Raw genomic sequence first — 15,750 nt, 5'->3', positions numbered from 1 at the left:
GTATACAACAAACCCTAGTAGAGTCTGGATTTAGATTTTAAAAAGCATATTGTTGAAACCTTAGATGTATAGTACTATGATTCGATTGTTACTACTAACATCTAAGGCTTTGTGTCTCGAAGATGGAGTCTAGGGTTTATGACAAAACCCTAGCAAGATGTTGAAGTCTAGTGTATAAAAGATTTGACCCTTACTGATTGTGAGCCTAACTAGGTTTAGGTATTTGATGTCTAAAGCTTGAATGTTTTAATGCTTCCATTATAATGACATGATTTTGATATGGTTGACTTCATCCTTCTGTATATTTTTATTTGGTTGTACTTGCTATTAAAGTTTTGTAGGTACACAATCTTCAAGATGTTGAAGATGTTTGAAATTAAAGATGATGATAAGCATGATGAAGGAATTTGATCAAGATGACCTTGATGCCATGAGAATGAATGAAATCTTTAAAGGATAAAGGTACTACGATATTAAAGAAGCTGTTGATCTCCCTAAGTTGAAAGGGAACTTGGATGAAAGAAAAGGTACACCTCCCTAGTTGAGAGGAAGGACATATTATGACATCCATAATGAATACCTTGAAGAAAGAATGAAACCGAAGAATGAATGAAAGTACTACAGATGGATGTTCATGAAAATGACTTGAGAAACACTGAAGCTGTATTTGGTGTTCGAAGAAGTGAAAGAAGAAAGTTTTTGACAAGTTGTATTTGGATAACTTGATGTTGATATGAGTAGCATCAGAATGTCTGAATACCTTGAAAGTTTGTGTTTACTTGTATATATATTTGAAGGTTTATTACTGATTGGGGTTGTGATTGTGCAGGATCTCTCTGTAAAAAGGTTGAACATTTGAAGCATGCTTGGATTGGTGGATATATCTAATTTAGTTTATAAGGAGAGATGTAAGCATCTAGGGTTGAGTGCTTGATGCTTGGGAGGACATCTAGCCGACCTATGTGTTGATGTCTAGATCCCGAAGTAGGGAGGGTGGCGTTGGTCATGGAGCTCTAACCTTGGATACACACCTAGATCCCTGGGTTGGTGTTAGAGCTTAAAAGCCTGATGGTACCTAAAGTGGCTAAAGCTTGAGTACACCTTAGTCCCACCCGATTAGAGTACCCTGGTCAAGTATCTAATCTGTAGCACTACGTGTGCTGTGACTCTTCATAGAGTATATCACTTTGAAATCTTCCATGTACCTTTGGCTTGGCCATGACCTTAAAATTGGATATATATATATATATATATATAGATACATAGTTAACAAGGAGTGTTGAAAAATGTAACTAGTATTGATCTTCATAATTGTATTTGAGCCATGAATCATGATGTAATTGTCCAAAGAAAGAAAATGAAATTTTATTATAAAATAAATTGACTTATTAAAGCATGTGTTTCATGCTTGGGTCAATGGTTAATAGGTCAAAGCCTCCATTGTAGGTTTCTAGGGTTTATGTCAAGTGTCCTTATCCATGTCATAATGTAAGAGACCCTTCTTGGGCTTCATCTATCAAGAAATAAATTTATGTTAATGTAAAATAAGTCTTTTAGGTCTCCTCCAGCTAGTCGGCCTCAAGAAGGACAAGGCTGCCTTATCAAGGGAATTCAACCTCACACAAGCACTATATAAGTGCAACAATTTGACCTCATTTGGAGCATCAACTCAAGAAGTTCGATTTGTAGTTGCTGGAGGCAGAAAAAGGCTGCGGAATTTAAGAAAAAGGAAGGAAACCTTAGGGAAGGAGAGGGAAGTCTTTGTGAAGCATAAGAAGTCAAATTTTCTCTCTTTGTCTCACACGTGCAAAGTTGTTGGGTTGCTGGAAGGGTTGAAATTCTGAAGTTGCTGGGTGTCAAAATTCTGGATTGTAGCTGGGTTGAAATTCTGAAGTTGCTGGGGGTAGAAATTCTAGATTGTAGCTAGGCTGAAATTCTAAAGTTGCTGGGGGTTGAAATTCTGGATTGTAGCTGGGCTGAAATTCTGAAGTTGTTGGGAGTCAAAATTCTATATTGTTGCTGGGCTAAAGCTGCTGGACAAGAAGAGACTACTGAAGTTTGCTGAATTGTCTTGGAAGGCTAACTTGGTGGAGGAAGGTCTTTTGTGTCTAAAGTCTTGGTCTATCTCAATTTGATTTACTAGTGGAAGAGTTTGACTGGGTTTTTCCCTCTAGATGGGTTTTAGCTCTGGCTAAGTGCCTACATCTGGTGTCGTTGATCTTCATGTTTTGATTTGATGATTTCTTGATGAAACAAAGATAAAAGAAGAACATAAAGAAAAGATAATAAGAATACAAGAATATCACAAGTAATTATCAACATAAGAAAATTATTCTTCCTTTCTGATTTTCTAACACAATGGTTGAAGGATTGAGGCGCCTTTGTTGGAGTAAGTTGGTACATGACCACTGAAGAGAAATCAGAGGATCAAATCTTTGCAAGGATAAGGTAAGATTGAAAAAGGTACGTATAAACCTTGTTCATTTGTAGTGCATATAATATAATAATTTAATTAACTCTTGTAAGATAGTAATGCATCATAAAAGGGCTTGTGTAGAGATCATTGACATATTAACGTTTGTATTAGCTCTTTGCTTATGTAGATTAGGTTTTATGAGGAAGGATTGAAATCTCATTTATGTTAATAACATCGCTAGGGTTTTGAAACTAACTCAATAACATGCTTGTAGAATTTCACATTCCCTAAAAATGGCAGATCTTGAAGATTTTGAAGATACTAGGGTTTGTAAAACCTAGCAAAAATTTGAGTTAGAAAAACCCTAGGAATAGAAACCCTAACTAATTGTTTCCGCTATAAAAAGAAAAGCTAGTACTTGAGAATGACAAGAATGACATTATGCTAATACAAGGTTGATGAAAAGATCCTAGATTAAGAGGGAGCTGACTCTCCTGAAAGAGATAAGTATTCTACACCTCCTTTCTTTAATTATTACTGTTGCTATTTTATCTTTGTACTTTGCCTTTTGTTCTTTCATAGTCTTCTAATAAAGGTTGCAGGTCAAGACAAGATCTATCTAAGCTTGATTAGTAGAAGGAAGAATTGGAAGAGCATGGCAAAGAATGAAGATTAAGAAGGAGGAAGAAGAAGTTGATTAGATGGCATCCCAAATGAAGAAATTCACATACTTCAGTCAAAAAGAGGTAGCTTTGATTGGTTCGGTTCAAGAACATATTGGTTGGGTGACTATACTGATACTGACAGAGATACTATTGATAATTGGGAGTTGATATGATTTCTCCGAAGAGCGTGAAGCAAAATTTTGTTACAATACGAAGAAAGAAGATGTGAAGGCTTGTACAAATCAGCTGTGAAGAAGTTTGGCTCCATAAGGCATTTGATGAACTATTTGATGACATTTTGGGTTCGATATGAAGATTGTCATAAAACTAGGAAGGTCAAAGCTCGTTATGGTGTGATGTAGATAAGAGTCGAGAAGCTACAACAGATCTGCATGGAAGAACAAGTAGTTGATGAATTGATGAGTATTTTTGACAAGCTTAGGGTTGTGGTTATTTTTGTTTGTTTGAGAGGCAGTGAGCATCTCCTCCTTGGTTGAGAGGGAGTGAGGGTGGGCAGTGAGGGTGGGCACCATATTCTCCATGTTTTATGCACTATGGCCAGGACTAACAACCGTAAGCCTAGTGAAGGCACTGGTAGGGAGAATGGTGTATTGAATAAGCATCGGGGACCTATAGTCTTTGAGGATTTGTATCCAAGATAAGAGTAGTTCCGAGGACCAATATTCTTTGAGGTTGTGTATCTAAGATAAGAATAGTCCTATGAGGACACACTTGGTGAACATCCGGATAGGGTTTGTGCCTAAAGAGGCGATGGTGTCCAAATCTATGCCTCACAACATTATGCTTTGATCTAGTAGAGAGATAGAGCTTGTTAGTCAAGGCCTTGCTATTTTTGACAATGCTGGTTAATGATGCTTATCAATCTGAATCCTCCTTATGATAATATTTCAATTTGAGAGTATGTTGTTGCGTAATTATGAATACCTCCCTAGTTAAGAGGGAATGTTGAAAATATAACTACTATCGGCCTTCATAATGTAATACAAATGTATCATTGATGTACTTATTATATTCATTATTATTATCTTATTTCTAGCAAAGCATGTTCTTCATGCTTATAGGCTCAATTAAGTCAAAAGAGAATTTATTATGAGTCAAAGAAATGTAAAGTCCCATTTGGACTTCTTGTAAGAAAAAGAAAAAATATTTTTTTTGAGTCAAAAGTCAAATTGTCATCGACAAGAACAAGTCGGCCCTCCATGGACAAGTCGGCCTAAAGAGACAGCTATTCGACCTCTTGGACATGTATAAATACAAGGCAACTTGAGTTCATTCACTTACTCATGCATCACTTTGATTTCTGTGCTAGAAGAAGAAAATCAAAGTCAAAGGAGAGAGAGAGTGAAGTGAAAGGAGAGAGAAATTCTTGTTTTCTGCCCTAGTTTCTGCTCACATGTGCAAAATTCCTGCAATTTCTGAGGCTACTACAGGGCTGAAATTCGGCCATCACTGCTGGTCAGAAATTTTCAGAAGTTTGACCAGATTTCAATGAAGTTTGAGTAGCGTTGACTTTGTTGACTTTGATTTGGTTGGAGGTGACTTGGAGGAGGGCTGACTTGGGATTTTGTGGAAGTCTTGGTCTTGGTCTTGGGTCTTGGATATCTCACTTTGATCTGATTCTATAAGAAGATGATTTCTTGGGTTTTCCCCTTTGTGGGGTTTTTCCCTAGCTTGGAGCCTAATTTCTTGTGTTCTTTGTCTCTTTATGATCTTCATGTTTTGTACATTTTTGGTAATTGCTTGATGAAGGGAATATAAATTTAATAAGAAGCCAACAAACATTCACAAATAATTATCAAGTTAAGAGAAATCAACCCTAATCTACTAGCATCTTGGTTTCTCAACAACCCTAAGGCCTTAGGGGAGGTCACATTGAACTAGGGCTAAATAGTAAGCTCGCCTGCTAAGGTGAGAGAACAAGTCAACAATCAAGATCAATCAATCATCTAGATCACCCCTTTATCCATACTAAATGCCCAAAACATTAAATAAAAGCCCTCGATTGCAAAATGATCGAAGTTCCTGTTGAGTGGTAACCCACCTTCATTCAAAAGGAATCCCAGATGATGAGAGGTGTAGTGACTGGTGGAGATGGTGGAGAAGGTGGCATATCATCATCATCAAGCCAATGTGTAGGGATGCTGACTGGATGGCTCTCCAAAATAGGACAAAATTTTTTCTCTTAGGGGGTTACCCATTTTGGTGGGTAACAGGTTGCATTCCCACTTTTTTTTTTATTGCTATCTATCCCATATATGAACATGTAAATGCACTTTATTTCCAGAAGATTGTGCTTGGTTTGTGTCTTCATATGCAAAAAGCCGTTAACATATTGTCAATGTTGATTGTGTACTCTTGATTGCATACATGTATTAATCACGGTGATTTAACTGCAGTATTTATCTTCGAAAGATGCAGTTATATATAGGTGTATCTTCTCCAACCCACATAAACAACATATTATGAATGGCCTTTTTCTTATTGTTTTATTTTATAGCAAATGAAGAATTTAATGTGCTGTATTTTAACAATAGAAGCAAGTTTAAACCTCCTACTTCATAACAATAAGATGGGTTATATTGATGCTTGGTTATTAATCTCTACAGGGAAAGAAGGCTCCTATTGTGAAGACTGCAAAACAAAGAAAGGTAATCATATCCATGTCTGAAATGATTTCCTTTCTGTTGATCAGTTACAAATTTTGAACCATTCGTATCACATTTTATTTTGGGTTTAATTTCTTGTTTGTTTTTCCTTAGACTGGTTCTGCCTGTTCACGTCTTTGAGCAGACTGATCTTGTTTACTGGATGTTGAAACAGTATTTTTCTTTCTGGAGTCGGATGCTTTTAAAACCTTATGTTGCAGACACAAATAAGACATTTCTTTAGCTACTTGTTATGGAAACTTAACTGTAGGTTTGTTGTGATCTTAACTTTTTGACGTTTCTGGTTTCATGAATTAAAGCAATTCTATTCTTCAAGATTTAAAGCTAGATGATAAATAAATTTACTGTTCTTTAGAGGCAAATTGGAGTCTGCACATTTGTTTGTTTACATGCTGCATGGAGTCTGGACTATGTGTAATATTACATAGCAGTTACAGTTTTATCATAAATGATGAATCAAGCAGTGGCACCGATGAGAGCAAAGTTTTGTGTAGCATGGTGTGTCTTCGAATGACAATTGATGTTTTGCGGATTGTGAGGATTATTTATTTGAAAATGTTTGGTTCTGTCTGTTTTTGTGCATCATAACTGTGCATGTGCTTACCATTGATTATGCATTAAAGATCTTGTAAAAATAGTAGCACATAGGAAATTGTCTTGAAAATGATCGCTGAGTCTCCTTTTCCAGTCAAATATTTGGTTTGTTGGATAAACTTATTTAGGTTATGTTTGATGATTGTGTTTATCATTTATTTTTAAGTTTGAATCCTTTGAATTTTGTGTGAATTTCTGTATAGTTTTATATTTGTAAGTGAAACTTCCTTGTATTTGTTGAATTTCAAGTGCAATCAAGACTAATACAGTTTTTCAAATTGATAACTACTTCCAATGATACAATATTACTTCTTTAGACCATTCCAATCATCAAGCAGTTATACATGGAAAATCTCAACCATTCATTTCTAAGATAGAGCAATAGAGATCACAATAAAGTTTAAACAGTAAGACGAGAGACAAAAGACACCAGAAAGTAGGACAATCTTTTCTTATGAGAGAGAATTCAGTTCATCAAAATGTACATCAGAATATTCCAGCCAAGATTCCAATTTCCTGACCTCAATATTTGCCAAGTCAAACCAGTCAAAGGAGAGAGAATACAGTTAATGCTGGTCAAAGTCAAGTCTGCAACAGAGGGCCAAATTTCGGCCTGAGGTAGCTGAACAGAAGGGCTGAAATTCGATCCAAATCTCAGTCAACAAACCAGTCAAAAGTCTCAGTCAAAATCTCAGGGCGGATCTTCAGTCAATGAGCCCAGAACAGAGATATCAATGCTGTCAAACCATTCAATGAACCTCAGAAGAATTTTGGCAGCTTCAAACACTCAAAGTCTCCGTCAAACAGAATCAGATTCTCCCAAGTCAATGCAGGTCAAACTGAAGTAGAACTGTTGGTCAACGCAGATCAGAAATTCTCCTCTTACTCCTTTGCACATGTGGACTTCTTGTGATTTCAGATCGAATGATGTGTGTTGATGTGATACCAAATGAGGGTCAACAAACTTTTATTTATATGTGGTTTAGGAGGAGGGTTTGGACCTTGGGGTCAAACCCATTCATCACGTGGGGCCGACTTGAGCACTTTATGCCGATTTGGTCAAACCCATTCATCATGTGGGCCGACTTGAGCACTTTATGCCGATTTGGTCAACATTCAAAATTATAATTTCTCCTTTGTTTTGCAAATGAAAATACCGACCATGGCTACCAATTTTCAACACTCCCTCTTAGCTAGGGAGGTACTTCTCATTCTTTCTCTCAAGATCATTCTCCCCAACCAATTCATAGGTCAGCCACTGCCCAAGGGAGAGATCAAATGTACAAGTCTCTCTCTCTTTCAAGATCAATCTCCCTGACCAATCATAGGCCTCTTAGTAACTGCCCAAGGGAGAGATCACAAGTCTCATCATAAGGAAAGATACATATGATCAAAACACAACTCATAAGCCAAGACTCAATGGCATCGGGGTCAGTGTCCAACTGACCAATGGGATCAATCAATGAGGCCACCCATATGCAATGGTTACACAGGGTCCATGTCCCTGACCATAAACAAGGTCTTTCGTTCCATGACCCAAGGGAGAGGACTCATCCTTCCCGACCAAACTCATTGGATTCTCAGTCAACAACCCAAGGAAGGGAACTCAAGATCAATTTCTTCGACCAATCCACTGGTTGGTCGGTAACTCCCTAAGGGAGAGATCACAAAATTAGCGTCCTCGACCAAACTGGTCTCTTAGTCATCATGACCAAAGGGATCACGTCAGCTCTCAGAGGTCAGAATCTCATGATGCTATCAATCAATGCTCCCTCTCCAAAAGGGATTCTCAGCCATTCCTGGCTTCTCACAAAACATCAACAACTTGCTCATCAATAGAAATATATTCTTGGCTCACAACTCCACATAGGACGACATCCTAGATATAGTAATACTTGATATAAATGTGCTTCGACTTGACATGAAAAACTGGGTTCTCAGAAAGCTTTACACAACTTTGATTATCACAATATACAATGGGGGATTTCAACACTTGATCAAACAAATTAGCAAACAACTTTTAAAGCAACACAACTTCACAACAAGCTGAATAGGCAACAATATACTCAGCCTCGACCATTTTAAGAGCAACAATAATTTACTTCTTACTTGATCATCATAACAGAGCCCAAGCGAAAAACATAAACTGAAAGTGTTGCTACTATTGTTAGGTCATCCAACCCAATCAACATCAATAAAACCATGCAACTGCCATTTTCCATTAGAAACATATCTCAAACCATAATCAATGGTGCAACTCAGATATCTCAATATATGTTTTGCTACAACCCGATGCACATCTCAGGGCTCAACCAAGAATTTACTCAATGTGTTCATAGCATAATAGATATCAGGCCTGGTGTTCACCAGATTGTTCGATGAGCCAATCAATTTGCTATACATAGAGGGATCAACCAATTCATAATCACAATCTCACAACTTCCAATTTGTTACTATAGGAGTGTTGATTTTGGGCAGCAATGGATGTGCACTAGCTCCGAAATTTTGTGGAGGGGCTAGAACACATGAGATCTCCAGAACCCAGAAATTGTTTGGAGAAATTCCACCTGGATAAGGAGTTATTAAAATAATTAATATTTTTAATGGGTTCCTAAGTCTAAACTTAGGAAAATAAAAATATTGATGTGTAGTAATAAAAATATGGGTGAGAATGTTCTAGGTGATGAGGATCAAGCCCGATTTAATCTTAGTTGTTGATTAGAGATTAGATCATGATTGTTGATTCATCAACAAGAAAAGTATAAGAGGAGGCTTGAGGGTCAGTTGGAGACACACCAAGAGATCAAAGAGTTTGATTTTTCTGGGGCGAGGTTTGCTGAGAAAATCGAGCTAGTGGTTTGAGTTGTAGTGAGGGGCAGTTCGACAGAGGGACTTCAGTCCAAGGCTGAAGAATACATAGCAGAGAGGCAGAGTAGCACCAGGAGAGACAACACAGCTCTAGAGAGGGTGACACAGAGGCCAGAGAGGCTGACACAAGTGATGTAGAAGCTGGAGGGGCTGATGCAGGCCCTTAGAGGCAGCACTGGGGTTTGTCTATGGGGCAGAGAGAGAAGTTCAACATATCGACTTTCTGAGCAATGGAGGCTCATTGAGAGGGTGACGCAGCTCCTAGAGGAGGTGACGCAGTTCTAGCGCAGAGCTTGGAGCAACCATCGCTGCCCAGCATTGGGGACAACATTTGTCATCTGTGGGGTTTGATAATCCAGTTGCTGGATTTGCCGAAATATCTGTCTCCAGATAGAGGTACTTCTACGAGGATTTTTCTCTGTGGATGAGCCATATCTGACACCCTAGTTGTATTCAGAAATCTGCTTAATAATACAAACCTTCTATATGCTGCACCGTTTTCCCGCATTGGGTTTTTCTGGGGACGATTGTCCAAAAATAACAGTGTCCCTTGTGTGATTGTCTCAATTTATTTCAGTTCATGATCTGTATGTATGTGTAGGATGCAATAGTGTTTTCATCGTTGTTAAAGTAATTAAATAACTCGTTAATGCAAAGAACAAGTAGGAGATGTTAAACCAATGATTACAGTAGGGATTTCTGATGTGTAGATTCAGAAATTTTCACATGGTATCAGAGCATTGCAGATCATAGGAGACTGAAGACACCAGCCAAGGAAACCGGAGAATTTGTAGCAGAAAAGCAGCTGTCTCGAGTGACAACGCTGTTCCAGAGCCAGAGACGCAGAAGGAAGAGTGACGCAGTGCAAAGAAAGTGATGCAGAGGCTCACACAATGCCTGCATTAGCACTCTGAGCCAGGTGAGGGTGACACAGTAGCTGGGAGGAGCCCACGCAGTAGCTGCATCAGCTGTCCAGGCCAGCGCAGAAGCAGAGGGGGGCAGATCAAGCTCACATAGTGCCACATCATCTTTTTGAGCCAAGAAGGATTGACGCAGTGGCCAGGAGGAGCTAATCCAGCTCACGCAATGATTGCGCAGAGCTAGAAGGGCTCAGATTCTTCAGTTGTCAGGGCTAAGGGAGTTGAGTAGATTTCGATTTCAGGCGCTGGTGGGATGCTATTTTTGTTGGTGCAGAACAATGTCTAAGGAGACTAAACCAAGGTAGAGGGAATCACTGCCTTGATAGATTTCTAGCCAAGAAATCTAGATTTGGGTTGCAGCAACAAAGGAGGATTGGAGAGGAGCGATTCGACAGTTGGCTGGAGGATTTCCGAGAGGGAAATCAGGACTCAGAGGGAGTCTAGAGAGGAGCTTGTTCCTTAGAGGGTTTCTTGTGCCCAAGGAATCCAGATCCAAGTCCTGCTAGATTGACGGTAGGAGAGGGAGAAGAGAACCAGTCCTATTTTTGAGCAGAGATGGCAATGAATGGGTTGAGGGATTAGGACAGATTGGACGGAGCATCCAATTTTGTCATTTGGAAGGCCAAGATCTTGGCAATCCTAGATAAACATCGCATCAAGGATTATGCCTTGAAAGTGGTTGCTGTTCTGGTTGACGCTGATGCGACAAAGAAGTACGAGGAGGCCTAGGCGAAGGCAAAGTGCATGATCCTAAACTAGGTCAAAGAGCATGTAGTAACACACATTGCTGAGAAGGAAACAACAAGGGGGATGTGGGAGACCCTGACCACCTTGTACCAAGGCTCTTCCGTGCAACAAAAGATGCTATTAGAAAATCAGCTGAGACAATACCAGATGCAGAAGGGAGAGGAGATAGATCCCTTCCTTCTCAGGTTGCAAGGGATTCACGACCAGTTGACTTCTGTGGGGTCTACTCCAGATCCTGAGTTCATGGTTAGGACTGCCCTGAATGTAATCACCAAAGACTGGGAGACATTTGTCCAAAGTATTTTGGGCAGAGCGACTCTCCCCAGTTGGGAGGAGATGTGGGTAGCTCTTCGACAAGAAGAGCTCAGGAGATTGACCAAGACAGGGAGTAGCGGCAAGGGAGCCCGAATCAAGGAGAAGGAGGAGGATGTAGCTCTCGCATCGTCGGGACAACAAGGGCAACAAAAGGGAAAGAAGGACATAGCCAAGGTCAGATGCTTCAGCTGTGGTGAAATGGGACATTATGCCACTCAGTGCCCCCGGAAGAAGGGCAAGGGGGAAGCTTCTAAATCGAAGGCTGCTCCAGCGAAAGTGGACAAGGAAGGCGAGGATGACGATTGTGCCATGAGTGCTCATGCACCTTTGGAGAAGAGGTGGGGCGATATGGAGTTGTAGTCGAGATGACTACATGGAAACTTAGGTAGGATCCTTGAGGTGCCCAAACTCTTGGATCACATATGGCTGTGGGAGCCCTGAACGACAGTAGCAAAATGATGGGTGTCGGTTGGAGCGAGGTGTGATGGAGCGATAGTGGCAGAGCTAGAGTGCTAAAGTCTGAGGCAACACAATGGATGTTGTAGCAATGCTAGAGGCACAAAGCAGTTTTCAACAACGCAGTGGTAGTAGACGGTCAACACATATTAGCAACAGAGGTAGCTTCAGGATCACGAGGCATCCATACTGACCAAGATGTTCGTTTTTGGGTCAAGTTTCACTTACTTCTCAGTAATTGAGTTGCAGTGCAACAGTTAGCAGTGGCAGTGCTATGGGTAACATGATGTAACATTTTGAGAGAGAGCTATAGTATAGATGTAGCAGTGGCAGTGGCAGAGTCATGGGCAGCAGTGCAGGAAGCAGCGGTGTAGTAGATGAAGGGCAACAGGCCAAGCATCAGCAACACAGAGGACCAATGTAGTGGATCCATGTAATGCCTTTATGGGGAAGTATTGCTAGAGCACATTCGTCGCTAAGAGGGAGTGTTGATTTTGGGTAGCATTAGATGTGCTCTAGCTCCAAAATTTTGTGGAGGGGCTAGAACACATGAGATCCCCAGAAATCGTTTGGAGAAATTCCACTCGGATAAGGAGCTATTAAAATAATTAATATTTTTAATGGGTTCTGAAGTCTAAAGTTCGGAAAATAAAAATATTAAAGTGTATTAATAAAAATATGGGTGAGAAGCTTCTAAGTGACGAGGATCAAGCCTGTTTTAATCTTAGCTGTTGATTAGAGATTAGATCACGACTGTTGATTCATCAATAGGAAAAGTATAAGAGGAGGCTTGAGGGTCAGTTGGAGACACACCAAGAGATCAACGAGTTCGATTTTTCTGGGGCGAGGTTTGCTGAGAAAATCGAGCTAGTGGTCTGAGTTGCAGTGAGGGGCAGTGCGACAAAGGGACTGTAGTGCAAGGCCGAAGAATAAATGAGGCAGAGTAGCACCAGGAGAGACAACGTAGCTCCAGAAAGGGTGACACAGAGGCCAGAGAGGCTAACGCAGATGACGTAGAAGGTGGAGGGGTTGATGTAGGCCCTTAGAGGCAGCATTGGGGTTTGTCTGTGGGGTAGAGAGAGAGAAGTTCAGCATATCGAATTTCTGAGCAATGGAGGCTCACTGAGAGGGTGATGCAACTCCTAGAGGAGGTGACGCAGTTCCAATGCAGAGCTTGGAGCAACCATCGCTGCCCAGCACTGGGGACAACATTTGTCATCTGTGGGGTTTGATCATCCAGTTGTTGGATTTGCCGAAATATCTGTCTCCAGATAGAGGTACTTCTGCCAGGAGTTTTCTCTGTGGGTGAGCCATATCTGGCACACTAGTTGTATTCAAGAATCTGCTTAATAATACAAACCCTTTATATGTTGCACCGTTTTCCCGCATTGAGTTTTTCCAGGGACGATTGTCCAAAATAACGATGTCCCTCGTGTGATTGTCTCAGTTTATTTCAGTTCATGATCTGTATGTATGTGTAGGATGCAATAGTGTTTTCATCGCTGTTTAAGTAATTAAATAACTCGTTAATGCAAAGAACAAGTAGGAGATATTAAACCAATGATTGTAGTTGGGATTTTTGATGTGTAGATTCAGAAATGTCCACAAGGAGTGTCCAAGGACTTACAATCTATCATGCCAATTTTTTGAAGGATCTTAATGGTGGAATTTCCATGCCTAGCAAAGATTTCATCAGACTTTGCCATATTTCCAATCCGAAATAATAATGCATAAAACCAAGATCCTTCATCAAGAGTCAACTCCCTCTTACACTAGAGAATGAGAAGTGCAACCCCTGTCAGAAACAAATCATCTATATCTAGTAGCAAAAGCAAGGAATTGCCTTCAACAACTTTGAAGTACAAACTCGGATCAACATCACTCTTCTTGAAACCAAGAGCCATCAAAATGGGAGTAGCATGCACAAGGAGCCTGCTTCAGCCCATACAAGGCTTTTTTCAATTTGCAAACATGTGTTTCTCTATCATGAAATTCAAAGCCTTGAGGTTGCTCATTATAGAGTTCCTCTTTAATGACTCCATTTAGAAAGGTAGTCTTGACATCCATTTGATGCAATTCCAAGCCTGCAATAGAAGCCAAAGCGATGACAGATCTAATAGAAGCATACCTGGCAACAACGACAAACGTGTCTTCATAATCCTCTCCCTCTCATCGAGGTAATCCTTTGTTTGACACTTCTAACCTCTGTTACATGGAAACCACTCCCTAGAGGTGGGAAACCCGTTCCAATGGTTCTAGTGCTCCCGTAAGCTTTGGAACTGTATGGAAACGTTCCCTTTCTGTGGGAGTTGCAATGGGAGCTTGGGAAAGTTCCGGGAGCTTTGAAGACTATTTTTTTTGGAGTTCCTGCGTTCCCTGGGGTTGGGGAATACAAAGCATGTAAACAAATATGTTGAACTGCCCACAAAACATGAGGCTTTGTTGAAACCTTCGCAGGAAGAAAGGCCAAAGACATCCTTAACACCAATATCTTTAATTGAGAAATTGGAGCAATCTCTTGATGGGTTAAGGAAGCGTGTGACACCTCAATGTAAGGGCGATATCTGGGATGTCATGCTGATGAGTATTTATTTTTTTGTTTATGTATATGTATCGTAGAAGATTGTGTGCATATTGTATGTGGCAGTCAATGCTTAACCATTAGAGTCGCTTTAATTTTTCTCATAAGAATAACTAGAGAAACATAGGTAAAATTGTTCCTTTGTATTTTTAAGGCAGATTGTTTCAAATACTGGTCATGTGTCAGAGAACTGATAATGAACTTGACATTTTAATATTTTATATATATAAAAGGGAGAGACTCAGGAAGAGAGACACCCAGAGAATATATTTATATATAAGAGAGATTATATATTTAAATTGATTTTAATATTTGAATATTTTGATTTAATATTAATTTTGATTATTATATAATTATATATTTTATATTTATATATTTTTATTTTTTTATTATTATATAATATTACCGTTCTCGATTAGCCGTTTCCTGTAAATTTTGGGGAAACCTCTAGTCGTTCCCGACACCCGTACCCAAGTTCCCAACGTTCCCACGTTTCAGAAACTCATGCAACATAGCTTCTAACCATCTTTCTTTTGGGAGTCACAATTGACCTCTTTTCGACATGGATCCAAACAAGCTTTAATCTGGCTGATTTGTCTGTTCCCTCCGAGTCCAGGTCTCATCTAATACAATATCTCTCAACACAAGTCTTCTTGTCACAAGCTTTGTTCTTCCAATCTTTTTATTCGTTGCACCAGCCTAGGCTAGTTTCATCATGTACCTGTAGTCCTCATTAGGAGGCCAAGGAAGAACAAACACAACCAAGCAAGATATACAAGGACAAGAAGAATAACAACAACAATAGTAATAATTGAAATAAGAGAAATATGGGATACTTATCTTTTGAGAACATGTCAGCTCCAGGGCTCATCTAATACAATATCTCTCAACAGAAGTCTTCTTGTCACAAACTTTATTCTTCCAATCTTTTTATTCATTGCACCAACCTAGGTTGGCTTCATCATGTATCTGTAGTCCTCATCAGGAGGCCAAGGAAGAACAAATGCAACCAAGCAAGATATACAAGGACAAGAAGAATAACAACAACAATAGTAATAATTGAAATAAGAGAAATATAGGATACTTATCTTTTGAGAACATGTTGACTCCCTCTTGATCTTTAGCCTTCTTGCATCCAACTTGCAAATCAACCTTGTCCACATCATCATCATCAAGTAATTCATCCTTTGCAGGAGCTAGGGTTTCTTATTTCAGCGAAAGCAATCAATCCTAGGGTTTTGCCCATAAATCCTAGGGCTTTCATATCCAAGTCATGTTGCTAGCTAGGGTTTACAAGCCCTGGATCTTCAGTGATGAACCTTGATTTAATCAAATCAAGAAACTCTTCTTTCATAAAATCATTGTAACAACAACAAGATCAGCTTCTTAAAAATTTGCAATAAAATTCATCATCTAGATCTTAGTCATATACTCAAAACATTCATGCAACCACTTAATATGACTTTATCAAGAGAGAAATCTTAATCTTCAAGGTTTGACA

At 39.5% G+C, this 15,750-nt stretch overlaps 1 protein-coding gene across 1 annotated transcript in view; it reads left to right on the top strand.

The window, feature by feature from the left end:
* Window positions 1-15,750, top strand: part of LOC149180338 (uncharacterized) — a 262,468-nt gene that overhangs the window by 71,112 nt on the left and 175,606 nt on the right. Inside the window, exon 3 of the mRNA XM_089413854.1 lies at window positions 5,709-5,750. Within this exon, the coding sequence (XP_089269980.1) occupies window positions 5,709-5,750 (42 nt within the window). The remainder of the gene's footprint in view (window positions 1-5,708; window positions 5,751-15,750) is intronic.

Source organism: Pinus tabuliformis, chromosome 3_2, assembly GCF_031772625.1.
Source record: "Pinus tabuliformis cultivar Carrire ecotype Pingquan chromosome 3_2, CPIR1, whole genome shotgun sequence".
Lineage (NCBI taxonomy): Eukaryota > Viridiplantae > Streptophyta > Pinopsida > Pinales > Pinaceae > Pinus > Pinus tabuliformis.
Note: the sequence above shows the minus strand (reverse complement) of the source record. Positions and strands in the feature narration are given on the sequence as shown.